The following is a 26,989-nucleotide window of genomic DNA, read 5'->3' on the forward strand; positions in this document are numbered from 1 at the left end:
CCGCCCCTGGCAAAACCCAAGGGGGGGGCGCCAACCCAGACAGGAAGATCACATCAGTGACTCAACCCACTCAAGTGACGCACCCCTCCTAGGGACGGCACTCTATAGTGCTTTAGAGATTTATTCCCTCTAGAAAAAATATAAAATGAGGGAATTATTCAAATGTAACTCTTATTATGTCAATTGCAATTAGGTTAGGGCATTATTATAGCCTATACTAGCTATAATGACTGGCACAGTGAACATACTCATAACAATGATACTGTAGTAGACAGCAAGTTGACCTTAAGAATCTATAGCATGCAGGTGGGTCTGTAAAACAACAACTCAAGAAGAAGATCAAAATAGCTGCAAGTTGTGTTTATTGAATTAAATGGGGTGTAATAAAATGAGTTGTGAGTAGGGGGGTTGTCTCCCTCCCTCTTCTGTTGGCTTTGAGACTTTATTTAGAAAGTGGGTTGGGGGAGGTGGCAGCAGGGTTTTCCCAAACTCGTCTTCTGCACAGTTACTTTTGCATTTTTTTTTTGCAGGGGAAGCAAAATAGTTTTGCCAGGGCAGCTGTGATCCGCGGGAGGAGAGCCTGTTTTTTCTTAGTCTCATCTGCAGCCACAGTAACTGAACAGGTGACAGAGAACAAGGCATGAAATCAGGGTCGTGTTCATTAGGGTACACAGTAGCAAAATATTTTGAAACAGAAAACAAAAACAAGCATTTGTTATTGGCAAGTTCAAGAAAGTTCCTCCCTGTTTTAGTCCGCTGTCTTCCATTTAGTGGCTAATGAATAAGACCCTGATAACTTTATCATAGTCTCCCGTCCTTACATTTCAATAGTGTGCTGAAGACAGATGCACGTTGACTGACAGAAATGAGGACTTACTATCATTGCCAAGAGGAGACACCTTGTTCTTCTTCTGGTTCTTGTTATTTCCTCGCTTCTTCTTTCCTGACTTCCTCACTTCTTTCTTCATAGCCTCTTCCTTCTTGGTAGAGAGAGAAACAGACATGAGTCGATGCCTCACAATCAAACAGCCCAAATAACTAAACGATCTACTGGTTCTTGGCCGTCTCACCTGTGTGGAGGTGAAGTCCTCGAGGTCTGTGGAGAGGGCAATGCTGATGGGCTTGGTGCTTTCAGAAAGGTAGATAATTACCTGGGACTTTTCAGAGATGGCTGAGCTTACATGGGTCTTTTCCAAACCAGTGCTGTCATCAGCCATCTCCTCTAGGTCCTCTTCTAGGGTTTCCCTCCAAGCCAGGAGCTCCTCGGTGAGGGTGACGTCACTCCTTGAGGAGGTTGAGGAGTGTGACCTCCCACTACCACGGCTCCTCCTGGCTCCAAAATGGCATTCGAAACTCCAGTCCTCCGAATAGTCATCTATGATTTGTGTGATGGTGTCTGCCATGCACCTGATGGCTCCCTCGCTACCAGAGCGTGCGGCACGCAGTTGAGCCCGGTTGGAGTCCGAATGCAGGGACAATCTTTTCGCCGCAGTCTTCACGATGGCCTTCACCGCATCCTCACCACTGAATTGGATGCTCTCCTCCAGGCCAAAGACGACAGAGATGTCAGCATACTTCAGGGCATGCTGGACCTCCACAAAGAGATCCTTCATCAGCCTGAAGGGGTCATTGGCCCTCCTTGTCTGGGGGGACTCTGAGGCCTCCAGTCGACACATGATGCCGTGGAGAATAAACTTCAGAGTCTGGGGGCTCATGACGGTGGCCCAGGGAGTGCTGCAAAGGAGGATGTGCTCCTTGCCTGGTAGGAGGGAGGGAATCTTCTCCAGGGGGTCCTGCCTGTTCTTGGTGGGCATCAGGGAGCTGTCACTCATCTCGGGGGGCTCAGCCCCCCCCACCTCTTCTTGCAGAGTCTGGGCAGGAGCTGCCCATGCTGCCTGGGTTGAGGTGGAGGGTTTAGGGTATGAGACAGTCATGACACTTACAACCACCTCCTCTTCGTCCTTGGGGGAAGAGGAACACGGAGAGTCAGGGAACCTTTCCCTGGCACCGGAATCCAATCCTAAGAAAACACACTCATATTCTGAACTGGTTCAAAGCCACATCTATGTATAACACTATGCAGTATCTAGTACATTTACTATAATGGTAATACACTGGTTATTACATGGTTATTACTGGTCATATGGGCAAAACAGGTTATAAGTGTACCTTTCTGGATGATGAGCCTGGCCTTGTAATCGTCGTTGCAGGTACTGTTCAGGATGTCTCCCACCCTGGTGGTCAGGACCTGGCAGACGGCCCCTAGTCAAATCAAAATGTATTTAATACAGGGGTGTCAAACTCATTCCATGGAGGGCTAAGTGTCTGCGGGTTTTAGTTTTTTCCTTTCAATTAAGACCTAGACAACCAGGTTAGAGGAGTTTCCTACTAATTAGTGACCTTAATGCATCAATCAAGGGTGGGGTGAAACCCTGCAGAAACCCGGCCTTCTATAGAATGAGTTTGACATTTGATTTAAAGTAATTCTTCACACATAACATGTCTCCAAACACTGTATAGAAAAATAAGAAAAAAAGGAGAGAAAATGAAAATACCATTACTGACAATAAGAGAAAAGAAAGAAGGGGAATGTGCGGGTGCAAAAGACTGTAAAAACAACATAATAACTAACCTAGTGCCTCCTTGTCATTGGAGAGGGAGAGGGAGAGGGAGCTGGAGGACTGGAGGGTAACTTTAGTGCCCTTCTTGATAGCTGGCAGGACACCTACAGAAAGAGGATCGTAGACATTAGTGGATCCTTCCACCATATATCGTTTTAGAATTCTATCAATAAATCCAGGTATTTTGGAAGTGGAGATGAATACTCACTGTAACTGGTTGTTTGAGTTAGAAGAGTTTGAGGCAGTGCCAACATACCAACTACTTGGCGGCATAGTTTTTTCACCCCTGACTTAGCCTCCCTAGACCTTCTAGCCTTGATAACCTCTGTGGCCTTCTTTTCTGCCTTTGCTATATTTGCCTCTCGGCTGGGCCTGGGGCCTTGCGGGGGCTTCGGCACAAGGTTCTGAGACAAATAACAACAGTGGGGAAATCATATCACCATAGAAACCACATTTTTCACCATAGGCATGATGGTAGTGAGTGACATGTCACATAAGGGTTAACCTTAGAATTAGAATCAGAATTAAAATCTGAATTCCAATACTATTAGTTCTAACTAGTAGGTGGTCCATGTGTCTTAATGGCGTTATTATCGCGTTGTAAACTGGTTTTCAACCCATCGTATTACTAGATTGCAACCAACTGGACTCCGTGACAACCAGACATTTTGCAACAGAACTAAAAGATGTTTCTTACCTTTCGAGGGCTATCCTGGAGGCAGTCTACCAGGGCTGGCAGGCTTAGTCCATCATGGCCAGCGGAATGGACATCTGCCTTTCGAGGGCTATCCTGGAGGCAGTCTACCAGGGCAGGCAGGCTTAGTCCATCATGGCCAGCGGAATGGACATCTGCCTTTCGAGGGCTATCCTGGAGGCAGTCTAACAGGGCTGGCAGGCTTAGTCCATCATGGCCAGCGGAATGGACATCTGCCTTTCGAGGGCTATCCTGGAGGCAGTCTACCAGGGCAGGCAGGCTTAGTCCATCATGGCCAGCGGAATGGACATCTGCCTTTCGAGGGCTATCCTGGAGGCAGTCTACCAGGGCTGGCAGGCTTAGTCCATCATGGCCAGCGGAATGGACATCTGTCTGGAGCACTTGCTCTCTAGCACTAGCTTGGAGGGTCCTAGCCTGGGGTATAGGAACATAAGGAAATACATAGAACTTAAGCCCTCCATTATTATGCCCACTTTTCCAACTATAAACCTTAACCTTAGAATTACAATCAGAATTCAAATCTGAATTCCAAAACTATTAGTTCTAACTAAACTCAGCAAAAAAAGAAACATCCTCTAACTGTCAACTGCGTTTATTTTCAGCCAACTTAACTTGTGTAAATATTTGTATGAACATAACAAGATTCAACAACTGAGACATAAACTGAACAAGTTCCACAGACATGTGACTAACAGAAATGGAATAATGTGTCCATGAACAAAGGAGGGGTCAAAATCAAAAGTAACAGTCAGTAACTGGTGTGGCCACCAGCTGCATTAAGTACTGCAGTGCATCTCCTCCTCATGGGCTGCACCAAATTTGGCAGTTCTTGCTGTGAGATGTTAACCCACTCTTAAAAAATGAAATAAGAAAATGTTACCCCACTCTTCCACCAAGATTCCTTCACATTTCTGGGGGGAATGGCCCTAGCCCTCACCCTCTGATCCAAAAGGTCCCAGACATACTCAATGGGATTGAGATCCGGGCTGTTCGCTGGCCATGGCAGAACACTAACATTCCTGTCTTGCAGGATATCACGCACAGAACGAGTAGTATGGCTGCTGGCATTGTCATGCTGGAGGGTCATGTCACGATGAGCCTGGAGGAAGGGTACCACATGAGGGAGGAGGAAGTCTTCCCTTTAACGCACAGCGTTGAGATTGCCTGCAGTAAAGAGCACTTTTTCCAGTCCTGTCTGGTCCAGCGATGGTTGGGTTTGTGCCTATAGGTGACGTTGTGCCCGGTGATGTCTGGTGAGGAGCTGCCTTACAACAAGCCTACAAGCCCTCAGTCCAGTCTCTCTCAGCCTATTGCGGACAGTCTGAGCACTGATGGAGGGATTGTGCGTTCCCGGTGTAACTCGGGCAGTTGTTGTTGCCATCCTGTACCTGTCCCGCAGGTGTGATGTTCAGATGTACCGATCCTGTGCAGGTGTTGTTACACGTGGTCTGCCATTGCTGTCCGTCCTGTCTCCCTGTAGCGCTGTCTTAGGCGTCTCACAGTACGGACATTGCAATGTATTGCCCTGGCCACATCTGCAGTCCTCATGCCGCCTTACAGCATGCCTAAGGCACGTTCATGCAGATGAGCAGGGACCCTGGGCATCTTTCTTTTGGTGTTTTTCAGAGTCAGTAGAAATGCCTCTTTAGTGTCCTAAGTTTTCACAACTATGACCTTAATTGCCTACCGTCTGTAAGCTGTTAGTGTCTTAACGACCGTTCCCCCAGGTGCATGTTCATAAATTGTTTATGGCTCATTGAACAAGCATGGGAAACAGTGTTAAAACCCTTCACAATGAAGATCTGTGAGGATATTTGGATTTTTACGAATTATCTTTAAAATACATGGTCCTGAAAAAGGGACGTTTCTTTTTTTGCTGAGTTTAGTAGGTGGTCCATGTGTCTTAATGGCTTTATTATCGCGTTGTAAACTGGTTTTCAACACGTCATATTACTAGATTGCAACCAACTGGTCTCCGTTACAACCAGACGTTTTGCAACAGAACTATAAGACATTTTCTTACCTTTAGGGGGCTGTCAATGGGGCAGTCTACCAGGGCTGGCAGCCTTAGTCCATCATGGTCAGTGATGTCTGTCTGGAGGACCTGCTCTCCAGCACTAGCTTGGAGGGTCCCAGCCTGGGGTATATGAACATAAGGAAATACATTTAACCTTAGCCCTCAATTAATTATGCCCACTTTTCCAACTATAAATCATATCAATCTGTTTTTACAGCATATATGTTATACTACCAAGAAGATAGCCTCATTACATATCAAGAGGGATAGCCCCAGAATGAACAAACATTTTTTTATCACTTATGAGACTTACTTTTAGAATAATTTTTCTCAACGGTTTATGATTTCTATCCATTGTGCTTTCAGGCACCCTTCAGATTGGACCTGACATTTTTTTAAATAAACAAATACATTTTAAAATAAATTTCAAACATTTTTTTTACAACATCTTGGCCCGTTATGCTGTACTCACACAGAATGTCTTTGTTCACTCAGTGATTTATTTGAACATGAGGATGACTGTGTCCTTTGCAAAGCATCAACTCAACTGAGGCAAAAGTAGCGCACTGAACATTTTCTTGAGTTCGTTTACGTCATAGGCTTCTTATATTCCATCGTACATTATGACGTCAACTACAAAAGCACAGAGCGACCACTCCGGGAAATTAATGCATTGTTTCTGATCACATACGATATCTGAAAAATGTTTACAATGTAACCCAATTAATTTAGGTTCAGTGAGGTTTTATCGTATTATATGGATAAATGTTGCCCTCTGTTGGCCATAACTGATATATTATAGTCAAATAAATCAAATCATTGATGGGTTTGGTGAGGGAAGACAGATGTAGTAAGCTGATATGATCAGGGCATGCACACATATTGCCCATGAATGAATAAATGTTTTAAGCCAAATGTCTATTTGTCCAAGACAGTCATTGTTACGCCTTTGCCCAAATTGCCCAATATAGCTTCATGTCACACATCTATCATAATTTATACAAACTGGATGAATGCAGGCTGTTGGTTTGTAAATGTTGTAAATAAATATGTATATAGTATGCATATGTAACAGTTGTTAAAGTACTATGTGAATTTCACCAGGTTCATATATTAATATGTCGTGTTGATTTGTTATTATGCATGCCTGCATCCTGGCTGAAGTGGAGTGTGTTCTTACGTTTTGCCCTGCCTGCTCAAATCATTTTGTATCCTGAGAGAGGTAGTAGTCACGCTTTTTATGTCTTCAGAAAAGTTTGATTATTTTCAGTACAAAGTCATACACACAGTGTTTTGTTCATGAATAATGATGTGTATTTAGAGGTTACTCATAAGTGGATGGTATTGTTAAGATGCACTTGTAACTTTTTAGGATGATATCAACATTCTGAATTCAACATGTGGTTAATAGCTAGCTAAGGTATTAGCAGGCTATTTATTGTATGTGTGAACGATGGCTAGCTCCTCGAATGATCCCAGTCCCTCCTATTGTGTATCTGCTGTAGAAAGAGGCCACGATTCGCAGAACATATGTGCTCTACAAATGTTTTATTTCCTTTTGAATGCAGGTATGTGGTTTTATCTTTGTAAAATGTTTTATTTCCTTTTTGTGTATTCGCATTTTGATGCAGGATGCAGAGGCGACGATTCTCAGAACATATGTGCTCTACAAATGTTTTATTTCCTTTTGGATGCAGAGAGTGAGTTCTGCTTGATTAAAACTACCTGATCTCCAAAGTCCACGTCTATAGTCTCAATCAACCACACACAACGCAGAGTTACAGCGGTGCAGTATAGCACCGGTTACACATATTCTTATTATTGTTTCATTCACTTATCTTTTTGACCTGCAATGTTGGAGTTCAGATCTTAAGAATTTCACTGTACCCTACAATTACATCTCCGACCGACTAATAAACTAATCTAATCGACTGAAATCTAATCTAAATTCAGATTTTTTTCTGGATGAGGAAACCTAGTCATACGTAGCTATAATTTACAGAAATCATAAATGTTTACATTATTGCTGAATAAGGCTATCAGTGTACTTTTTTCATACCAGTGTTGTCAAACAAGAAATGATGCCTACAATTTAGTTTAGGGCAGCTGGCGAAATCCCGCCTTCTTCGTTGGCATTTTCAAGATCGGCATTAAATTAGACGGTTCGTTTTCAGTCCGGTTTGGTGAGATTGCCTTTAAAATGGACCAATAGTGGCCACGAATACACGAGCACAGTGCTTCTAGACTGCCCCTGTGAACCTAGCTAGCAGTGATACTCGAAGCCGATTTTAATTGCATAAAAAATGTGCAGTATTGAGTCATTTTCAATATCTGCATCAATTGTAAATAAGAAACATCTTTTTCTTTCCATAATGCTCACAAATAGCAGCCATGTTCGAGTATATTTTTGTTAAAACCTTGTGCAATCTGGCTAGCTGACTAACACATTTAGCATTGCGTCAAGCTAACGCTAGTACTAGCACGGTCGTGTCAGTTAGCAGTTAACTTCTGCTAGCAGTGTGTCGCAGGTTGGTTCCGAGAATTACATTTGAGGTCAAGTTAGACCCTAGAAATGTCTTGCTCGTTATTAATTTGAGCCAACGTTATTTCTGAATATTCACCTTGCATTTGGAACCTATTTCCCTTTATAGCACTTTGCTGTCACAAAGTTTGAATGAGGAGGCGGCTGCCATTGTTTGTGCGGAGAGTGAGGCATGATTCCTTGTTCAACTTCATTGAATCGGGCAACTGGCTAACTACTGTAAACTGAGTTGTGTGGAATTCTGTGTTTCACATTATAGCCATTACCATATGATTAAATATGATCTGATGTTGGTTGTGTGAGGTATCTGCATTTGTGCACTGGAGCATCCATTATGAGATTAAACAACTGCTTGCTACTTGCCTGTTTGTGTGTGTGACAAAAACTGAATAACATGGTGTGACTTGCATGTTGCAAAACTAGACAACACCCCAGCAGATGCTTTGTCCTTGTGGTTGTATGTAAACAATATTCAGCACATGGTGTGACTTGCTGTATCTTACAAAGTTGTGGTTAAGCAGGCATAGGGAGGGGTGGTCTTCACGAGGTTTAACTAAGATGGAAAAATACTGAACAACACAATAGCAGGAACTGAGCAACTGTTATAACTAGGCTGCGATACCAGAACAGTAAGAATCTATACATCGACAGAGGGAAAACTCCAAGAAGCGTCAAGAGGCGGGGACCCGCCTGAGCGTCTGCGATAGGCTGAGCAAGTTTAAACCACGCCCAGCCTCTACTGTGATAGGCCAACAGGCGTGTTGGAACTATGTCCATCACAGTATAAGAACAACTGTTTACGTACGTCCTGTCAGTTCACCACCTAAAAACGCTTTGCGGAAGAAAATATGGAGCCTCACATCAGACAGTGCTGAAAGTCTACTTCAGCTACATCCGACCCCTCTTTGAATCCGCCCTGCCAGCCTGGATAACAGCTTCACCGCAGCAGATGAATCGGCTACAGATAGTCCAAAACATGGCAGTTTACAGACTACCAAGATACATCAGCAACCACTACGTTAACAGCATGTCTGGACTGACATCAATCAACAATAGACAGTCAATCATTGGCCAGAAGTTCATCAACAGAGCCACTCACAACCCATCATTGAAGGAAGCCGTGGGACAGGCCAAATGGACCACAGATACACCCATGTCCATAATGCTGAAGCTGACCTAGAAGAGAGGAAGAAAAAATACAAAAAAATATACAAAAAAAAAGTGTGTATGAAAATGTGTAGATATATGTGAATGCACTCCTTAGCACCCTGACCCCTCTCCCCATGCACAGCTGTGGGCTATAATTTTAATGATGTTCTTTTATCCCTCATTTTTTCTTTTTTTCCTTTTCTTTTCTTTTTTACCTCTATTTTTAAAACAAAACACCACAAACTCTTGTCGGGAAAAGCAAAAAGGCAAAACTAATCTACAACCGTTCTGATAAAAACCTTAGGGCATTCAGCCTCGGGGGATGCCCTGCTGACCACACCCTTCTTCCTTGTTCCTGGCCTGCCCTGCCTCTTCCACCAATCCAATTGTTTCTTATGGACAGAAAAGAGCAGAGGCTCTGAGCTGTCCGATCAGGTCCATTGTCTACTTGTGCGATCCTGTCAGTTCTCTGTTCTGCCCTGCGTGGTATTACAGCGAGCCCGTATATACGAAAGTTGCATTTGCCATTTATTACTTAGCTAATAAAAAAATACATAGTATACAATCGGTGACTCATTGTTATATTTATCCTGATAAGTAGTAGTGGATCTTGGAACAGAATGGGGTAGATTTAAAAAAATATATATATTTCACCTTTATTTAACCAAGTAGGCTAGTTGAGAACAAGTTCTCATTTGCAACTGCGACCTGGCCAAGATAAAGCATAGCAGTGTGAACAGACAACACAGAGTTACACATGGAGTAAACAATTAACAAGTCAATAACACAGTAGAAAAAAAGAGAGTCTATATACATTGTGTGCAAAAGGCATGAGGAGGTAGGCGAATAATTACAATTTTGCAGATTAACACTGGAGTGATAAATGATCAGATGGTCATGTACAGGTAGAGATATTGGTGTGCAAAAGAGCAGAAAAGTAAATAAATATAAACAGTATGGGGAAGAGGTAGGTAAAGTTGGGTGGGCTATTTACCGATAGACTATGTAAAGCTGCAGCTATCCGTTAGCTGCTCAGATAGCAGATGTTTGAAGTTGGTGAGGGAGATAAAAGTCTCCAACTTCAGCGATTTTTGCAATTCGTTCCAGTCACAGGCAGCAGAGAACTGGAACAAAAGGCGGCCAAATGAGGTGTTGGTTTTAGGGATGATCAGTGAGATACACCTGCTGGAGCGCTTGCTACGGGTGGGTGTTGCCATCGTGACCAGTGAACTGAGATAAGGCGGAGCTTTACCTAGCATGGACTTGTAGATGACCTGGAGCCAGTGGGTCTGGCGACGAATATGTAGCGAGGGCCAGCCGACTAGAGCATACAGGTCGCACTGGTGGATGGTATAAGGTGCTTTAGTAACAAAACGGATGGCGCTGTGATAAACTGCATCCAGTTTGCTGAGTAGAGTATTGGAAGCTATTTTGTAGATGACATCGCCGAAGTCGAGGATCGGTAGGATAGTCAGTTTTACTAGGGTAAGTTTGGCGGCGTGAGTGAAGGAGGCTTTGTTGCGGAATAGAAAGCCGATTCTAGATTTGATTTTAGATTGGAGATGTTTGATATGAGTCTGGAAGGAGAGTTTACAGTCTAGCCAGACACCTAGGTACTTATAGATGTCCACATATTCTAGGTCGGAACCATCCAGGGTGGTGATAAATGTCGGGCGTGCGGGTGCAGGCAGCGAACGGTTGAAAAGCATGCATTTGGTTTTACTAGCGTTTAAGAGCAGTTGGAGGCCACGGAAGGAGTGTTGTATGGCATTGAAGCTCATTTGGAGGTTAGATAGCACAGTGTCCAAGGACGGGCCGGAAGTATACTGAATGGTGTCGTCTGCGTAGAGGTGGATCAGGGAATCGCCCGCAGCAAGAGCAACATCATTGATATATACAGAGAAAAGAGTCGGCCCGAGAATTGAACCCTGTGGCACCCCCGTAGAGACTGCCAGAGGACCGGACAGCATGCCCTCCGATTTGACACACTGAACTCTGTCTGCAAAGTAGTTGGTGAACCAGGCAAGGCAGTCATCAGAAAAACCGAGGCTACTGAGTCTGCTGATAAGAATATGGTGATTGACAGAGTCGAAAGCCTTGGCAAGGTCGATGAAGACGGCTGCACAGTACTGTCTTTTATCGATGGCGGTTATGATATCGTTTAGTACCTTGAGCGTGGCTGAGGTGCACCCGTGACCGGCTCGGAAACCAGATTGCACAGCGGAGAAGGTACGGTTGGATTTGAGATGGTCAGTGACCTGTTTGTTGACTTGGCTTTCGAAGACCTTAGATAGGCAGGGCAGGATGGATATAGGTTTAGCCAAAACGTAGGAAAGTATTTACATTTTATGTAGTCCTCGGATTTCAGGCTGAGTGGGTTGACTTTTTTTGTGACGGCCATATTCTTTTCCTATCGTCTCTCCCTCAGACATGAGGCGTGATGTTCAGGACATCTTCAGGCTCACACCCCACGAGAAGCAGTGCATGATGTTCAGCGCCACCCTAAGCAAAGAGATCCGTCCTGTCTGCCGCAAGTTCATGCAGGATGTACTTTGAAGGGGTTCTCATAACCCATGGTTATGTACATGTTCTGAAACTTAAAGTTGCAGTTTTACACACACACACACACACACACACACACACACACAGACACAGAGATGAACCCATCTCCCTAAATTGCACTTTGAAGAGGCAATCGGCAGTATAAACATTAATTAATCATCTTCCTCGCCCTGTTTTGGAGGGATAGGTCTGGAGAAATTTAACCACTCTGAAATTCGTAGAGCTATATGCAAGGACTGACCGTCAATGATATCAGAATTATCATTTTGACCATGTTTTGAGACTTTGTTTACAAGCATTGGAATGAAACAAGCTTGTATTTTGGGTTCTGGTGGGGTACGAAAGTGGAACTAAGCTCATGGGCATTTGTTATTCTTTTAATTTTAAATGTCTAAAAATGGATGTAGAAACTGCAGATTGACCCTTTTTATTTTTTTTTAAGGGATTTTGGATATGGCTTAATTTTCATGTAGGGCCTCCCGGGTAGTGCAGTGGTTAAGGGCGCTGTACTGCAGCGCCAGCTGTGCCGCAGCGCCAGCTGTGCCACCAGAGACTCTGGGTTCTCGCCCAGGCTCTGTCGCAACCGGCCGCGACCGGGAGGTCCGTGGGGCGACGCACAATTGGCCCAGCTTCGTCCGGGTTAGGGAGGGCTTTGCCAGTAGGGATATCCTTGCCTCATCGCGCACCAGCGACTCCTGTGGCGGGCCAACCAAGGTTGGCAGGTGCACGGTTTTTCCTCTGACACATTGGTGCGGCTGGCTTCCGGGCTGGATGCGCGCTGTGTTAAGAAGCAGTGCGGCTTGGTTGGGTTGTGTATCGGAGGACGCATGACTTTCAACCTTCGTCTCTCCCAAACCAGTACGGGAGTTGTAGCGATGAGACAAGATAGTAGCTACTAAAACAATCGGATACCACGAAATTGGGGAGAAAAAGGGGTAAAAATGTTTACTAAAATAAAATAAAATATTAATGTAAAAAGTTCCAGTCTAGCCCCTCTAAGCTTTGCCTGCTCGTGACTGTCTGTCTCACAAGTAGCCAGAGTTGACCCTCTCTTAACCTGGGTCTGGGGCTCTGGACATTTTCAGGGGGAACAGTCCTGGCATTAAAGCTATAATGAAAAATAAAGTTTCATCCAGCTCTAGTACTAGTAATTGATGTTCACAATCACATTTGTAGTTCTTCATTCACCAACACACAGAATGTGGTTTACTCCTGTTTTTCACTTAATGTGGCTAGGTTTATAAAACTGTCCCAAAGAGTGACACTTTCCCCATGTTCTATTCATTAGGGCACACTAGCAAAATGTTTAGCACTGGAAGTCCTGGTAGTCCCTCCCTGTGTTCTGTTTGGTGCTTAATGAATATCTCCTGTAGCCCATGGAGGTGTATGTGGACGATGAGACCAAGCTGACGCTGCACGGCCTGCAGCAGTACTACTGCAAGCTGAAGGATAGCGAGAAGAACCGCAAGCTCTTTGAACCTGCTCGACGTGCTCGAGTTCAACCAGGTACGGACAGAGGTCTTTTCAGAGAATATAATGCTCTGAGCCATGGAATTGAAAGTCACTGTTTAAATACAATTTTACTCATTCAAGTGAACTAAGTCTATGCACCAACAAAGTTTCTGCCTGTGAGTTTTATGCCCTGTGTTTTTCGTCTTCAGAGTGTACATTTATTTGACCAGGGTAAAGCCAGGGTGCCATATCAGATGCAGCATGGGTTTTGTGCCCCATGTTTGTCTTCGGTGTCTCACTGCTATTTTCTCCCCTGTCTGAATGTGGTGATCTTTGTGAAGACTGTGCAGCGCTGTGTGACTCTGTCTCAGCTGCTGGTGGAGCAGAACTTCCCTGCAATCGCCATCCACAGAGGCATGGCCCAGGAGGAGAGGTGGGTTCTGATGGAGAGGAAAAAAATCACTGGCTAAACCCTACAGTCTATGCACTTGTTAAAATCTGAGCAGTTTTGATTGGTATAAGCAATATTCGGATATTGCTTACATTTCAAGTCATCTCAGATATTAATAAGTGCATAGGGTTTAGGGGTAGATTTGGGATTGGGTCTTGGCTTTCATTGGGAATTTCTGATTTGGACTTAGGCAATTTAGGCAAACTATGTCTTCGCCTTCTGCTGAGGAAGCATAAGTGTCCTTTGCTGAAGTTGAGATCTACCCCTCCCCTTTCAATCAGCTGATAAGTAGCATATCGTTTTTATCCATACAATGTCTAGCTAAATGTCTTTTACTACTTTACACATTTTAATTTGGGATTCTACCCCTGTAAATGTAATTTGCATGATGTGTGAATGGAGTCTAATTTCATACAAGCACATTTCCTCCTCTCCTCAGTTACTGTTGACTTTTTTTCAAAAGGAGAGGAATGAGGAGTTGCACAATCAAATTGAGAATCTCATTTACTTGCACATTTTCTATAATAGTCATGTAGCAGAAGCTGTTATCCAGATCGACTTAACAAGAACTTTCTCTCAGACAACTTGTTTGTGGGTCACAGTTTCAGTGTACCCACAGGAGTGAAGCAGGATGTATAATGCCTGTTCTACTTATTCTAAATCTATGGGTGCCCCACTTCCTCCCCCAGGCTTTCCCGGTACCAGCAGTTCAAGGACTTCCAAAGGCGGATCCTGGTGGCCACCAACCTGTTTGGCCGAGGGATGGACATTGAGCGGGTCAACATCGTCTTCAACTACGACATGCCCGAGGATTCCGACACCTACCTGCACAGAGTGGCCCGTGCAGGCAGGTTCGGGACGAAATTCATTATTTCGGTCCATGGCCCTGTACAGCAGATGTTATCTAGAATCGAGATGGATCTAATGAATAAGTTGCTTTGATGGTAAGCTTGAATGAAGAACAGACACATTTGGGCTAATTAGCTAATATCATGTCATCCGGTGAAGCTCCCTCAGACTACCCAAGTTCCCTAAACGCAACCACATTTAGAAGAATAATTGCTTCCTGAATTCCTAGTGTAGCAATAAGCGCCCTCCTGATAATCACGTTTCCATGAATACCAAGGGGAACATGGCTTTAAAATACACACTTCCACCATCCTCCCTCCAAAGGAATTGCAAATTAATGCGATGTGACTAATAATTTATTCTGCAATGGTAGTGAGTGTATTGTCGGAGGGGGGCTAGGCCGATCTGACCCTGATCAGGTCTGTGATTCAATAAGATACAGATTAAAAGGATCACCAGCACTGCTGCGTTAACCTCAAATGGATTACAAACAGATTTAACACTGTACACCAACATAACCCCGGATGCCATTGCATTTGCCTAGGCATTAACAGAAAATACACACATAAACGATACACAGTATGTCCATGGGATTGGTTTAAGCCTCGCTTTCCCAAAGTAGATGAACCAACCAGATCCCCTTTTCTGGGGCACTGATCAAAACTGATCTGGGACCAGTATAGTTAGTGTGGCATCAAAAAGAAACCATCTGACCTATTACTATTACACCTGTGCCACTTTGGTACAATAGCCCCAGTACATTGTGTCACCAGTTGATTGTGTGTTCATTCAGCTCTATATTAACACCACATGAAACCTCCCTCTGGGGTTACAGAACAGGTCAGGATAGTTTGCCACACACACTGGAATGGGCCAATAGAGAGGTGACGTTAATTATACTCCCAGAGAGAGTGAACTGAGGTGAATCATTCCTGTACATTACCAGACACCAGTGATCCTAGAAAACAAGTGCAACCAAGACAACAGCTCTGGTGAAATGGTTGCCCGGGCTTGTTTATCATAATAAAGGGCAAGGCCCTGTTCACCTGACTAGGTGGAGAAATAGATGGGGGGGTGTGGTATTGGGCGTGGCCAACAGCGCCTTCTCCGACCAACATTTTTAGAGGCCCTCCCATGGCAGCAGAAACAAAATGTTGCTGTTTTAAAACAATTTTGTCTGCTATTCGCAATTCTAGACATTTTGCCATGGGGAAAAGAACGCATTTTACAGTTGAATTAAGCTAGTTTCCTGCAATTCTACACATTTAGCCATGGCTTGTGTTGTGTACTTTTGCTACACTTCATGACCAAAAGCTTGTCAAACATCTCATTACAAATCATGGGCATTATTTTAGAGTTTGTCCCCCCTTTGGTGCTATAACAGCCTCCACTCTTCTGGGAAGGCTTTCCACTAGATGTTGGAACATTGCTGCGGGGACTTGCTACTTGCGTCCATTCAGCCACAAAAGCATTAGTGAAGTCGGGCAATGATGCTGGGCGATTAAACCTGGCTCGCAGTCGGTGTTCCAATTCATTCCAAAGCTGTTCACTCATGTGAAGGCCAAATTACAGAGGAGGAACTGCTTGAGGCAATTGGGGCCTTTAAGGATGGGAAAACTCCAGGGCTGGATGGCATACCAGTGGAAGTATACAACACTTTTTTTGGTATACTCAAAGGACCATTATTGGCTTGTTTTAACCACTCCTATATAAATGGTAGATTATCAGACACGCAACAAGAAGGTCTGATATCATTATTACTGAAACAGGACCCAAGTGGTATATATAAAGATCCAGTCCATTTAAAAAATTGGAGACCTCTTACACTTCAGTGTTGTGATGCAAAAATCCTAGCAAAATGCTTGGCACAAAGAATTTAAAAAATATTGTCAGATATTATTCATCCTAATCAGACAGGTTTTTAACATGGACGATACATTGGAGATAATATAAGACAAGTACTGGAAACAATAGAACACTATGAAATATCGGGGACACCAGGTCTGGTTTTCATAGCTGATTTAGAAAAGGCTTTTGATAAAGTACGACTGGAGTTTATATATAAATGCCTAGAATATTTCAATTTTGGGGAATCTCTTATAAAATGGGTTAAGGTTATGTATAGTAACCCTAGGTGTAAAATAGTAATAATGGCTACATCTCAGAAAGTTTTAAACTATCTAGAGGAGTAAAACAAGGTTGTCCACTATCGGCATATCTATTTATTATTGCCATCGAAGTGTTAGCTGCAAAGATAAGATCAAACAATAATATTAAGGGATTAGAAATCCGGGGCTTAAAAACTAAGGTGTCATTGTTCGCTGATGTTTCATGTTTTCTTTTAAAACCACAATTGGAGTCTCTCCACGGCCTCTTAGAGGATCTAGATACTTTTGCTATCCTCTCTGGATTAAAACCAAATTATGATAAATGTACCATATTACATATTGGATCACTAAAAAATTCACATTTTACATTACCATGTAGTTTACCAATTAAATGGTCTGACGGAGATGTGGACATACTCGGTATACAAATACTCCAATAATTTCTTATGGAAACTTAGCAAAAATAGATAAGATCTTGCTACTTTGGAAAGGAAAATACCTGTCTATTTGTGGAAAAATCACCCTGATTAACTCTTTAGTTATATCACAGTTTACCTATTTGCTTATAGTTTTGCCTACACCTAGTGACCTGCTTTTTAAATTATATCAACAAAAAATATTCAATTTTATTTGGAATGGCAAACCAGATAAAATTAAAAGGGCCTATTTATATAACGAATATGAATTCGGTGGGCAGAAATTATTAAATATTAAAGCATTAGACCTCTCACTAAAGGCATCGGTCATACAAAAGTTATACTTATATCCAAACTGGTTCTCTAGTCAATTGGTACAAATGTCTCATCCTATATTCAGGAAAGGCCTTTTCCCCTTTATTCAGATTACACCTGCTCACTTTCGGTAGTTTGAAAAGGAAATAATCTCCAAAATATCTTTATTTTTTAAACAAACCTTAGAAAGTTGGTTGCAATTTCAGTTTAATCCACCTGAAAGGACGGAACAAATAGTACAACAAATATTGTGGTTAAATTCAAATATACTAATTGATAAAAAAATTGTATTTATCGAAGAAATGTTTAAAAAAGGTATAATTTTAGTGAATGATATCATAAATAGGACTGGTGGAGTAATGTCACACATGCAGCTAACACAGGCATATGGAAATGTCTGCTCTATCCAAAATTACAATCAATTAATTGCAGCATTATCACAAAAATGGAACAGGCAAGTAGAAGGGGAAAAAAGTAAGGAACTTGTATGTCGGCCCTGTATTAAAGAACATAAATGGTTCAAGAAAAGTGTGATAAATAAAAACATATACCAATTTCATTTAAGGACCAAAAAGAACTGACCGCTGTGCCATATAAATTGCAAAATAGTTGGGAAGAGATTTTCGATGTACCCATTCCATGGCACATGGTTTATGAATTGATACGCAAAACAACGCCGGATTCAAAACTTCAAATTTTTCAATATAAATTACTATACAACATTCTTGCAACTAATAGAATGTTATATATATGGGGGATACAATCTTCCAAGCTCTGCAGAATCTGCTGTGAGGAGGCAGAGTCATTAGATCATTTATTTTGGTATTGTCCATATGTAGCTAATTTTTGGTCACAGGTCCAGGAATGGCTGAAGAATTGCAACATTTGCGTAGAGCTAACACTACAGACAGCAATACTGGGTGATTTGAAAAGCCGTAGTCAATCAATCAATAATATAATAATTATTTTGGCAAAAAAATATATTTTTAATTTACAATCTGTAGAAGCTATGAGAATAGGAAGGTTCAGTTCTTTTGTGAAGCATCACAGCACAGTTGAAGGATATATGGCAAGTAGAAATCCGAAGTGGATGATGTTGAGAGACAGATGGGAGGGGTTGAATGGAGCTGAAGAGTGGGACTAATAACAAGATAAACAATGTAAAGCATACCGGATCTGTAGGATGTATATAGGTTCAGAGCTTTTCTGAAATAGCATAGTTACAAGTAGAAATCAAACTGGATGGACATCAGAAATAGAGGAAGGACTAAGAACAAACAAGAGAGAACTGTTGTGGAGTAGACTGTGTCTGTAGAATGTGTATAGGATGTGTGGATTGAAGGTAGAGGCAGAAGTGTTTCTTAGTTTACTTCAATTGGGGGATCGGCGGTAGGGTTTGTGGGGAATAATAATAAAGGTATATTCTTTAAAAAAGTATGTATGTCTATATAGGTATGTGTATATATATGCATGCGTGTATGGATATAAATATATTTACCAAAAAAATATGGGGGATTGGAAATGATGCAGACAATTACATTGGAAGCAACATTCTATCCGCAATATTAAGCTAAAAGAAAAAAAAGCTGTTCGATGGTGTTAAGGTCAGGGCTCTGTGCAGGCCAGTCAAGTTCTTCCACACCAACCTCGGCAAACCATTTCTGTTTGGAACTCCCTTTGTGCACGGAGGCATTGTCATGCTAAAACAGGAAAGGGAAATCGTATAGAATGTCATTGTATGCTGTAGCGTTAAGGTTTCCCTTCACTGGAACTAAATGGCCTATCCCGAACCATGAAAAACAGCCCCAGGCAATTCGTTATTCCTCCTCCAAACATTAGTTGGCACTATGCATTGTGGCAGGTAGCGTACTCCTGGCATCCGCCAAACCCAGATTTGTCCGTCGGACTACCAGCTGGTGAAGCGTGATTCATCACTCCAGAGAATGCGTTTCCACTGCTCCAGAGTCCAATGGCGGCAAGCTTTACGCCACTCCAGCCAATACTTGGAATTGCGCATGGTGATTTTAGGCTTGTACTTAAATTCACACAGGACACCGGATAAGACAGGAGAAGTACTCCAGATATAACAAACTGACCCTAGCCCCCGACACAAACTACTACAGCATAAATACTGGAGGCTGAGACAGGAGGGGTCAGGAGACACTGTGGCCCCATCCGATGATACCCCCGGACAAGGCCAAACAGGAAGGATATAACCCCACCCACTTTGCCAAAGCACAGCCCCCACACCACTAGAGGGATATCTTCAACCACTAACTTACCATCCTGAGACAAGGCCGAGTATAGCCCACAAAGATCTCTGCCATGGCACAACCCAAGGGGGGAGCGCCAACCCAGACAGGAAGATCACATCAGTGACTCAACCCACTCAAGTGATGCACCCCTCCTAGGGACGGTAATCTATAGTGCTTTAGAGATTTATTCCCTCTAAAAAAAATATATATAAAATGAGGGAATTATTCAAATGTAACTCTTATGTCAATTGCAATTAGGTTAGGGCATTATTATAGCCTATACTGGCTATAATGACTGGCACAGTGAACATACTCATAACAATGATACTGTAGTAGACAGCAAATTGACCTTAAGAATCTATAGCATGCAGGTGGGTCTTTAAAAAAAAACTCAAGAAGAAGAAGATCAAAATAGCTGCAAGTTGTGTTTATTGAATTAAATGGGGTGTTATAAAATGAGTTGTGAGTAGGGGGGGTTGTCTCCCTCCCTCTTCTGTTGGCTTTGAGAGTTTATTTAGAAAGTGGGTTGGGGGAAGTGGCAGCAGGGTTTTCCCAAACTCGTCTTCTGCACAGTTACTTTTTGCATTTTTTTTTGCAGGGGAAGCAAAATAGTTTTGCCAGGGCGGCTGTGATCCGCGGGAGGAGAGCCTGTTTTTTCTTAGGCTCATCTGCAGCCACAGTACCTGAACAGGTGACAGAGAACAAGGCATGAAATCAGGGTCGTGTTCATTAGGATAAAACAGTAGCAAAATATTTTGAAACGGAAAACAAAAACAAGCATTTGTTATTGGCAAGTTCAAGAAAGTTCCTCCCTGTTTTAGTCCGCTGTCTTCCATTTAGTGGCTAATGAATAAGACCCTGATAACTTCATCATAGTCTCCCGTCCTTACATTACAATACTGTGCTGAAGACAGATGCACATGTTGACTGACAGAAATGAGGACTTACTATCATTGCCAAGAGGAGACACTTTGTTCTTCTTCTGGTTCTTGTTATTTCCTCGCTTCTTATTTCCTGACTTCTTCACTTCTTTCTTCAAAGCCTCTTCCTTCTCTTTTTTCTTAGTAGAGAGAGAAACCGATATGAGTCGATGCCTCACAATCAAACAGCCCAAATAACTAAACGATCTACTGGTTCTTGGCTGTCTCACCTGTGTGGAGGTGAGGTCTTTGGAGAGGGCGCTGCTGATGGGCTTGGTGCTTTCAGAAAGGTAGCTAATTACCTGGGACTTTTCAGAGATGGCTGAGCTTACACTGGTCTTTTCCAAACCAGTGCTGTCATCAGCCATCTCCTCTAGGTCCTCTTCTAGGGTTTCCCTCCAAGCCAGGAGCTCCTCGGTGAGGGTGACGTCACTCCTTGAGGAGGTTGAGGAGTGTGACATCCCACTACCACGGCTCCTCCTGGCTCCAAAATGGCCGTCGGAACTCCAGTCCTCGGAATAGTCATCTATGACTTGTGTGATGGTGTCCGCCATACACCTGATGGCTCCCTCGCTACCAGAGCGTGCGGCACGCAGTTGAGCCCGGTTGGAGTCCGAACGCAGGGATAATCTTTTAGTCGCAGTCTTCACGATGGCCTTCACCGCATCCTCCCCACTGAATTGGATGCTCTCCTCCAGGCCAAAGACGACAGAGATGTCAGCATACTTCAGGGCATGCTGGACCTCCACAAAGAGATCCTTCATCAGCCTGAAGGGGTCATTGGCCCTCCTTGTCTGGGGGGACTCTGAGGCCTCCAGTCGGCACATGATGCCGTGGAGAATAAACTTCAGAGTCTGGGGGCTCATGACGGTGGCCGAGGGAGTGCTGCGAAGGAGGATGTCCTCCTTGCCTGATAGGAGGGAGGGAATCTTCTCCAGGGGGTCCTGTCTGTTCTTGGTGGGCATCAGGGAGCTGTCACTCATCTCGGAGACCTCGGCTTCCCCCACCTCTTCTTCCAGGGTCTGGGAAGGAGCTGCCCGTGCTGCATGGGCTGTTGTCACAGAGTCGTCCTTCATGGAGGTGCTGGGGGCTACCTCTTCTTCATCCAGGCAGGGTCTGGGCAGAAAACCGTCCAGAGTCTGGGCAGGAGCTGCCCATGCTGCCTGGGTTGAGGTGGAGGGTTTAGGGTATGAGACAGTCATGACACTTACAACCACCTCCTCTTCGTCCTTGGGGGAAGAGGAACACGGAGAGTCAGGGAACCTTTCCCTGGCACCGGAATCCAATCCTAAGAAAACACACTCATATTCTGAACTGGTTCAAAGCCACATCCATGTATAACACTATGCAGTATCTAGTACATTTACTATAATGGTAATACACTGGTTATTACACAAGTTATTACATGGTTATTACTGGTCATATGGGCAAAACAGGTTATAAGTGTACCTTTCTGGATGATGAGCCTGGCCTTGTAATCGTCGTTGCAGGTACTGTTCAGGATGTCTCCCACCCTTGTGGTCAGGACCTGGCAGACGGCCCCTAGTCAAATCAAAATGTATTTAATGCAGGGGTGTCAAACTCATTCCATGGAGGGCTAAGTGTCTGCGGGTTTTAGTTTTTTCCTTTCAATTAAGACCTAGACAACCAGGTTAGAGGAGTTTCTTACTAATTAGTGACCTTAATTCATCAATCAAGGGTGGAGTGAAACCCTGCAGAAACACGGCCTTCTATAGCATGAGTTTGACATTTGATTTAAAGTAATTCTTCACACATAACATGTCTCCAAACACTGTATAGAAAAAATAGAATAAAAGAGGGGAGAGAAAATGAAAATACCATTACTGACAATAAGAGAAAAGAAAGGGGAATGTGCGGGTGAAAAAGACGGTAAAAACAACATAATAACTAACCTAGTGCCTCCTTGTTGTCATCAGAGAGGGAGCTGGAGGACTGGAGGGTCAGGAAGCTGCCCCTCTCTAACAGAGCGGCCCACATCCCACGGGACTCTGCCCCCTCCTCCTCTCCAAGGTCACGTGACCAGGTGGAGTCGCTGTCCCACAACTCGTTCTCGCTGGATGTGGGGTCTCCCCCCAGCCGTCCCTATACATCCAGTTGAAGTTGTCATTCCACATAATGTCTCTACCCGGTGGGGTGGTCGGCAGACCCAAGAAGTTCTCCAGCAGATTCTTAATGGCCCGTTGGATGAACATGTACAGCACATCTGTGAAAAATTCATCGGAGAGCCTACGGTTGGCAGCCAGGTCTTTCAGGATGGGCTCGGACCTGCTCTGGCGGGCCATTGGCCTCCTTCCCATACCGGTGTCCAGAAGCATCTGATACACCTTGCAGATGAGCTCCTTCCCAAAGTAGTGGACCTTCCCCCTGAAGATCCTGTTGACCAGCTTCCATGAGGACAGGATCTGCCCTAGGGGCTCCACTGGTGGGGTTAACTTCATGTCCGTGATGTCATTCAGTGAAACATCATCCTCACTGCTGAACTCCTGGTGGAGTTCCCGGTCAGTGTCGGAGTGCGTCAGATGAAAAATAACATCAAAGATGTTACTGGCTGTGACTCCTACCTCTCTTTGGCCGGTGGTGGGAGCGGTGGTCTGCCTACTTCTTCTGCCGCCATGCCCAGACCGGGGAATGCTGGGAGTGCTGGCAGTCTGGGTCGTGTCTATCTCCCCAGCAGGGCTGCTGGTCTCCCCAACTACCCCTGGCCTCTCCCCAAGCAGGGCAAGGACAGGGAGGGACCCCTCGCTAAGGACTTTATGGACGTCGCTTTCCTTGGGCTTCCTCACTGACCCCAGTTCTCCCAAATCTGGCATATTGGACCTGCTCGATCCCTGCGATAAACCAGGGCATCTCCCATTCCGGCTGCTGTTGCCTCTTCCAGACCTCATGTGGTGGATCCGTCTGGCGGCCTCCTGGGCACTCTCACAGGCGTCCCTGAACAACTCTGAGAAGATGCTGGAGAGCCTCTCTTCGGTCAGACTGATTTCTGGATGGGTGTTCTCCAGGTCATCCTCAACAGAAAAGAAGAGGTCCTCCTGGGCCATTTTCAGGATGTTACTCACAGACAGATCTGCTACGCCCTGAAGCTCCTTGTCGGTCTCAGAAGGGGGAGTGGGCGGCTGCCCACCCAGGAGCCTTCCCTTCGGCTCAGAACTCCGCTGGTGGAACTCCCTGGAGATGATCTGGAGCTCACCTGACCCCAGCGGGACGAGTTTGACGACTCTGGACTGGAGGTCCTGATCAGAACCATCACTGGGAGGAACACCTCATTGGAGACACACACCACCCACTCGATGATCTCGTCCAGGTCACCTATTGTCACGTTCTTAGAAAGAGAAACAGAAAACAACAAAATGACAGCTAGTAGTTTTTATGTTAAAAGAGTTTTTTCACATGATCACTCCACCTTTGAAAGCAGAAGAAATGGGGGACTTACTATTTGTTTGAGGAAGTTCCTGATAAGCTTTCTCTTACTGGAAAACAAACAAACAAACACCAGGAAACATTGGCAACTTAATCTAGTGCTTACATAGATAATATTTTTTCTGCACATAATGAGGTTCACAGCAGGACTCACGGGTGAGACTTCAGGAAGTTTGTTAGAGCCTCGGACGTGACATCACTCTTTGGGGTCAGGAGGTCATCAACAGATGAAGAGGAGATAATTACCTCCCCATCAGGTGTCAAGGGACATAGGGGTTCTGAAACAGAAGACAGTCAGGATTACCACCGAACAAGCTAGTAACCGCGGAAACGATTCTATTGAAGTTGTATAATCAGGAATAAACACTGTCACCAACACCCACCTGTTGTCTCCATTTTAGTAACTTTAGCGCCCTTCTTGATAGCTGGCAGGACACCTACAGAAAGAGAATCGTAGACATTAGTGGATCCTTCCACCATATATCGTTTTAGAATTCTATCAATAAATCCAGGTTCTTTGGAAGTGGAGATGAATACTCACTGTAACTGGTTGTTTGAGTTAGAAGAGTTTGAGGCAGTGCCAACATACCAACTACTTGGCGGCTTAGTTTTTTCACCCCTGACTTAGCCTCCCTAGACCTTCTAGCCTTGATAACCTCTGTGGCCTTCTTTTCTGCCTTTGCTATATTTGCCTCTCGGCTGAGCCTGGGGCCTTGCGGGGACTTCGGCACAAGGTTCTGAGACAAATAACAACAGTGGGGAAATCATATCACCATAGAAACCACATTTTTCACCATAGGCATGATGGTACTGAGTGACATGTCACATAAGGGTTAACCTTAGAATTAGAATCAGAATTAAAATCTGAATTCCAATACTATTAGTTCTAACTAGTAGGTGGTCCATGTGTCTTAATGGCGTTATTATCGCGTTGTAAACTGGTTTTCAACCCGTTGTATTACTAGATTGCAACCAACAGGCCTCTGTTACAACCAGACATTTTGCAACAGAACTAAAAGCTGTTTCTTACCTTTCGAGGGCTATCCTGGGGGCAGTCTACCAGGGCTGGCAGGCTTAGTCCATCATGGCCAGCGGAATGGACATCTGTCTGGAGCACTTGCTCTCTAGCACTAGCTTGGAGGGTCCCAGCCTGGGGTATAGGAACATAAGGAAATACATATAACTTAAGCCCTCCATTATTATGCCCACTTTTCCAACTATAAACCATAACCTTAGAATTACAATCAGAATTCAAATCTGAATTCCAAAACTATAAGTTCTAACTAAACTCAGCAAAAAAAGAAACATCCGCTCACTGTCAACTGCGTTTATTTTCAGCAAACTTAACATGTGTAAATATTTGTATGAACATAACAACTGATTCAACAACTGAGACATAAACTGAACAAGTTCCACAGACATGTGACTAACAGAAATGGAATAATGTGTCCCTGAACAAAGGAGGGGTCAAAATCAAAAGTAGCAGTCAGTAACTGGTGTGGCCACCAGCTGCATTAAGTACTGCAGTGCATCTCCTCATTGGCTGCACCAAATTTGGCAGTTCTTGCTTTGAGATGTTAACCCACTCTTAAAAAATGAAATAAGAAAATGTTACCCCACTCTTCCACCAAGGCACCTGCAAGTTCCTGCACATTTCTGGGGGGAATGGCCCTAGCCCTCACCCTCTGATCCAACAGGTCCCAGACATACTCAATGGGATTGAGATCCGGGCTGTTCGCTGGCCATGGCAGAACACTGACATTCCTGTCTTGCAGGAAATCACGCACAGAACAAGCAGTATGGCTGGTGGCATTGTCATGCTGGAGGGTCATGTCACAATGAGCCTGGAGGAAGGGTACCACATGAGGGAGGAGGCAGTCTTCCCTTTAACGCACAGCGTTGAGATTGCCTGCAATGACAACAAGCTCAGTCCGATGATGCTGTGACACACCGCCCCAGACCTTGACGGACCCTCCACCTCCAAATCGATCCCGCTCCAGAGTACAGGCCTCGGTGTAATGCTCATTCCTTTCGACGATAAACGCAAATCCGACCATTACCCCTAGTGAGACAAAACCGCGACTTGTCAGTAAAGAGCACTTTTTGCCAGTCCTGTCTGGTCCAGCGACGGTTGGGTTTGTGCCTATAGGTGACGTTGTGCCCGGTGATGTCTGGTGAGGAGCTGCCTTACAACAGGCCTACAAGCCCTCAGTCCAGTCTCTCTCAGCCTATTGTGGACAGTCTGAGCACTGATGGAGGGATTGTGCGTTCCTGGTGTGACTCGGGCAGTTGTTGTTGCCATCCTGTACCTGTCCTGCAGGTGTGATGCATGCCTAAGGCACGTTCATGCAGATGAGCAGGGACCCTGGGCATCTTTCGTTTGGTGTTTTTCAGAGTCAGTAGAAAGGCCTCTTTAGTGTCCTAAGATTTCACAACTGTGACCTTATTTGCCTACCGTCTGTAAGCTGTTATTGTCTTAACGACCGTTCCACAGGTGCATGTTCATAAATTGTTTATGGTTCATTGAACAAGCATGGGAAACAGTGTTAAAACCCTTCACAATGAAGATCTGTGAAGATATTTGGATTTTTACGAATTATCTTTAAAATACATGGTCCTGAAAAAGGGACGTTTCTTTTTTTGCTGAGTTTAGTAGGTGGTCCATGTGTCTTAATGGCTTTATTATCGCGTTGTAAACTGGTTTTCAACACGTCATATTACTAGATTGCAACCAACTGGTCTCCGTTACAACCAGACGTTTTGCAACAGAACTATAAGATGTTTTCTTACCTTTAGGGGGCTGTCAAGGGGGCAGTCTACCAGGGCTGGCAGCCTTAGTCCATCATGGTCAGTGATGTCTGTCTGGAGGACCTGCTCTCCAGCACTAGCTTGGAGGGTCCCAGCCTGGGGTATATGAACATAAGGAAATACATTTAACCTTAGCCCTCAATTAATTATGCCCACTTTTCCAACTATAAATCATATCAATCTGTTTTTACAGCATATAGCTTATACTATCAAGAAGATAGCCTCATTACATATCAAGAGGGATAGCCCCAGAATGAACAATTTTTTTTAATCACTTATGAGACTTACTTTTAGAATAATTTTTCTCAACGGTTTATGATTTCTATCCATTGTGCTTTCAGGCACCCTTCAGATTGGACCTGACATTT

The 26,989-nt window shown here is 44.1% G+C and overlaps 2 protein-coding genes across 7 annotated transcripts; both read right to left on the reverse strand.

Annotated features, from left to right (window-relative positions):
- On the reverse strand, window positions 1-26,989 carry LOC121841576. 5 transcript variants are annotated; one of them, XM_042310735.1, is made up of 10 exons: window positions 26,910-26,989; window positions 26,604-26,717; window positions 24,844-24,963; window positions 3,319-3,708; window positions 2,830-3,025; window positions 2,633-2,725; window positions 2,170-2,262; window positions 1,071-2,020; window positions 878-977; window positions 2-615 (listed from the first exon to the last, which is right to left on the reverse strand). In XM_042310735.1, the coding sequence occupies exons 1-10, from the start codon at window positions 26,949-26,951 to the stop codon at window positions 506-508; spliced, it is 2,208 nt and encodes a 735-aa protein (XP_042166669.1). In that variant the 5' UTR covers window positions 26,952-26,989; the 3' UTR covers window positions 2-505. The 5 variants fall into 5 exon arrangements, with proteins under 5 accessions (XP_042166665.1, XP_042166669.1, XP_042166668.1 ...); XM_042310734.1 differs by having other exon boundaries at window positions 878-980; XM_042310731.1 differs by having other exon boundaries at window positions 1-615; window positions 878-2,020.
- On the reverse strand, window positions 19,900-22,748 carry LOC112245818. 2 transcript variants are annotated; one of them, XM_042310738.1, is made up of 5 exons: window positions 22,286-22,747; window positions 21,822-21,914; window positions 20,603-21,660; window positions 20,401-20,512; window positions 19,900-20,135 (listed from the first exon to the last, which is right to left on the reverse strand). In XM_042310738.1, the coding sequence occupies exons 1-5, from the start codon at window positions 22,368-22,370 to the stop codon at window positions 20,026-20,028; spliced, it is 1,458 nt and encodes a 485-aa protein (XP_042166672.1). In that variant the 5' UTR covers window positions 22,371-22,747; the 3' UTR covers window positions 19,900-20,025. The 2 variants fall into 2 exon arrangements, with proteins under 2 accessions (XP_042166672.1, XP_042166670.1); XM_042310736.1 differs by having other exon boundaries at window positions 20,401-21,660; window positions 22,286-22,748.

This window comes from Oncorhynchus tshawytscha, linkage group LG32 (genome assembly GCF_018296145.1).
Source record: "Oncorhynchus tshawytscha isolate Ot180627B linkage group LG32, Otsh_v2.0, whole genome shotgun sequence".
NCBI classification, from domain to species: Eukaryota; Metazoa; Chordata; class Actinopteri; order Salmoniformes; family Salmonidae; genus Oncorhynchus; species Oncorhynchus tshawytscha.